Genomic DNA, 3608 nt, shown 5'->3' on the forward strand with positions numbered 1-3608 from the left:
GAAGATGAGATTAGGTACTTTTTAGTATTGTTTTTGAATGACGCAAAAGTTGGACAGCTTTTCAATTCACTAGGGAGTGAGTTCCATAAACTGGGTCCCTTTATTTGCATAGAGTGTTTACACAGATTAAGTTTGACCCTGGGGATATCAAAGAAATATTTATTTCTGGTGTGGTGATAATGGGTCATTACGTCTGTCCAAGGAGAGTTTCAGAGCAGGATTTGCATTTAAGAACAGGGTTTTGTAAATGTAGTTGACACAAGAGAATTTGTGGAGTGAGATTATGTTTAGCATGTTTAGGGAGTTAAACAAGGGGGCTGAGTGTTGTCTGAAAGCAGAATTTGATATTATTCTGATAGCAGATTTTTGCTGGGTGATGATGGACTTGAGGTGGTTTGCAGTGGTTGAACCCCATGCACAGATACCATAGTTGAGATAGGGATAGATTAGTGCATAATATAGAGAGATGAGAGCAGAGTTAGGAACATAATATCTGATTTTGGAGAGTATACCAACTGTCTTAGAGACTTTCTTAGTTATGTGTTGTATGTGGATGCTGAAGTTGAGTCTCTTGTCTAGGAATATGCCAAGAAACTTTCCACCATTTTTATTGCTAATGTTTACATTGTCAATCTGAAGCTGAATTGCATTTGTAGATTTGCTTCCAAATAGGATGTAGTAGGTAGGTAGGTAGGACTTACCTCAACTTGAGGTAAGTCTACTACGGGCTCACCACAGCCCCTGCTACTTGGAACTTGTTCCAAGTAGCAGAAACTATAACTATAACAACAACGAATAGTCGACAGTACAGTTTACACAGTGATTCAGATAACTTCAGTACAGACACTTTGGATTTACCTCACCTCCTCAACCTCAAGAATGTAGCACTCGGTGTGTACAGTTCTAATCGACCCCAAGACGCTTCAAGCTTCGACACAGAGCAGACAGCAGACTACGACCGCATCGAGCTACATGCTCTCGCTCCCCATGAGTTCAGACCACGGGAGACATCTCCCGTCACGCAGGGTGCAGTCGCACCTCCACAGATCTCCAGTATCATCTATTGCTACTGGTAATGGCTCAAAAGGGCCACCACTTACGGGCTATTCATGCCCGTGCCACCTTTTGGGTGGCTTAATCTTCATCAATCAATCGAGTTCAGACACTCACTATTCCCAATCGAGCTGCCGCACTCTTCCACATACAGCTGGAAGACTGGAAGACAGAAGAGTAAGGGGAGACATGATCACAACCTACAAAATCCTCAGGGGAATCTACCGGGTAAAAAAGGATGAACTATTCAACACGGGTGGAACACGAACAAGGGGACACAGGTGGAAACTGAGTACCCACATGAGCCACAGGGACGTTAGAAGGAACTTTTTCAGTGTCAGAGTAGTTAACAGATGGAATGCATTAGGCAGTGATGTGGTGGAGGCTGACTCCATACACAGTTTATATTGTAGATATGATAGAGCTCAATAGGCTCAGGAACCTGTACACCAGTTGATTGACAATTGAGACGGGACCATAGAACCAGAGCTCAACCCCCGCAAGCACAAATAGGTGAGTACAAATATTCAGGCGATGAGTCACAATAACGTGGCTAAAGTATGTTGACCAGACCACACACTAGAAGGTGAAGGGACGACGACGACGTTTCGGTCCGTCCTGGACCATTCTCAAGTCGACTACAAATAGGTGAGTACAGCTCCGCGACTCCGGCCTCACTCAGCTCTGCTCCAAGGTCCGTCTGAACGTCTGCGACAATGCCAACAACCGACTACTGTAACCAAGACTACTAAATAAATATGAAGCTCACTAAACACTGTGTATCTAATCTACCCAACAACGTAACATAATCGTACGTTACATTGCTGTTAAATGTTTCTCACAACGCTTAAGGCGTTCATGTCTCACTTTGACGAAGGAGGAATTTTTAATCAAGGTCGCTTGACTTCCGGTGTCGACAAATACTGTGAATCTCCTAACCCATCGACCTTCACCACAAACCATCGACCTTCACCACAAACCATCGACCTTCACCACAAACCATCGACCTTCACCACAAACCATCGACCTTCACCACAAACCATCGACCTGCACCACAACCCATCGACCTTCACCACAAACCATCGACCTTCACCACAAACCATCGACCTTCACCACAAACCATCGACCTTCACCGCAAACCATCGACCTTCACCACAAACCATCGACCTTCACCACAAACCATCGACCTTCACCGCAAACCATCGACCTTCACCACAAACCATCGACCTTCACCACAAACCATCGACCTTCACCACAAACCATCGACCTTCACCACAAACCATCGACCTTCACCGCAAACCATCGACCTTCACCACAAACCATCGACCTTCACCACAAACCATCGACCTTCACCACAAACCATCGACCTTCACCACAAACCATCGACCTTCACCACAAACCATCGACCTTCACCGCAAACCATCGACCTTCACCACAAACCATCGACCTTCACCACAAACCATCGACCTTCACCACAAACCATCGACCTTCACCACAAACCATCGACCTTCACCACAAACCATCGACCTTCACCGCAAACCATCGACCTTCACCACAAACCATCGACCTTCACCACAAACCATCGACCTTCACCACAAACCATCGACCTTCACCACAAACCATCGACCTTCACCACAAACCATCGACCTTCACCACAAACCATCGACCTTCACCACAAACCATCGACCTACCACCAGATTTCCTGAGACCTGGAACTGTAAGAACAAGAGGTCATAGATATAAACTAGCTAAACACAGATGCCGAAGAAACATAAGGAAATTCACTTTCGCAGACAGAGTGGTAGACGGTTGGAACAAGTTAGGGGAGAAGGTGGTGGAGGCCAAGACCGTCAGTAGTTTCAAAGCGTTATATGACAAAGAGTGCTGGGAAGACGGGACACCACGAGCGTAGCTCTCATCATGTAACTACACTTAGGTAATTACAAACGTAGGTCTGCCATCACTACAGGTGACCGCATCTCAATCTTTGTTAGACTCACCTGCGCAGTCCAGCCGCACGAGCCAGTGCTTCCCACAGAAAACCTGTGAACGGATCCCAACCGTCCCATCGTGTATAATCTCTGTGTAGTGACTAGCTGTGTCTTCTGGGAAGAACCTGACGTGTCGTCATTACTCCCGTCCACCACCTGTTTACTCTCAGTATAAACATAGGGGGCTGGCTGGACCCCACCCTGCCCTCTACTCAACTCCACATCCCAGGCTGTGGCAGGAAATGTAGATGTTTATCTCTCAGAATGTTTGGTAATATGTTTATTGTTTGTGATGTGTGTATATGTATGTATTAACACGATGTACTGAACGGGGTGAGAATAGCTTGAGCTACCTCATCCCTTTGTGTGTATTTTACCTCAATAAACTTATTTCAATTTCAATTTCAATGCTGTGGCGCCATATTGTACGAGTTCCTCGAAACACATTGAGGTAAAACAAACGCTCTGCCAGTCTTGTGACTTTATTGATCAAACAATTTCAGAACAGTTAACATCCTGCAATAAACAAACAAGCCATATAATAAACAATGCATATAGACAGTT

General features: G+C 45.3%; 1 protein-coding gene across 1 annotated transcript; it reads left to right on the plus strand.

Annotated features, from left to right (window-relative positions):
• The first annotated feature begins 1911 nt into the window (after positions 1-1911).
• On the plus strand, positions 1912-2790 carry LOC138356071 (uncharacterized). The gene has a single exon (XM_069311683.1). The coding sequence runs from the start codon at positions 1912-1914 to the stop codon at positions 2788-2790; it is 879 nt and encodes a 292-aa protein (XP_069167784.1).
• The last annotated feature ends 818 nt before the right edge of the window (positions 2791-3608 follow it).

The sequence above is a fragment of the Procambarus clarkii genome, chromosome 6, assembly GCF_040958095.1.
Source record: "Procambarus clarkii isolate CNS0578487 chromosome 6, FALCON_Pclarkii_2.0, whole genome shotgun sequence".
Lineage (NCBI taxonomy): Eukaryota > Metazoa > Arthropoda > Malacostraca > Decapoda > Cambaridae > Procambarus > Procambarus clarkii.

Bases quoted from the DNA above. Each gene is read 5' to 3' on its own strand.
- LOC138356071 (XM_069311683.1), top strand. From the start codon at position 1,912: ATGTCTCACTTTGACGAAGGAGGAATTTTTAATCAAGGTCGCTTGACT.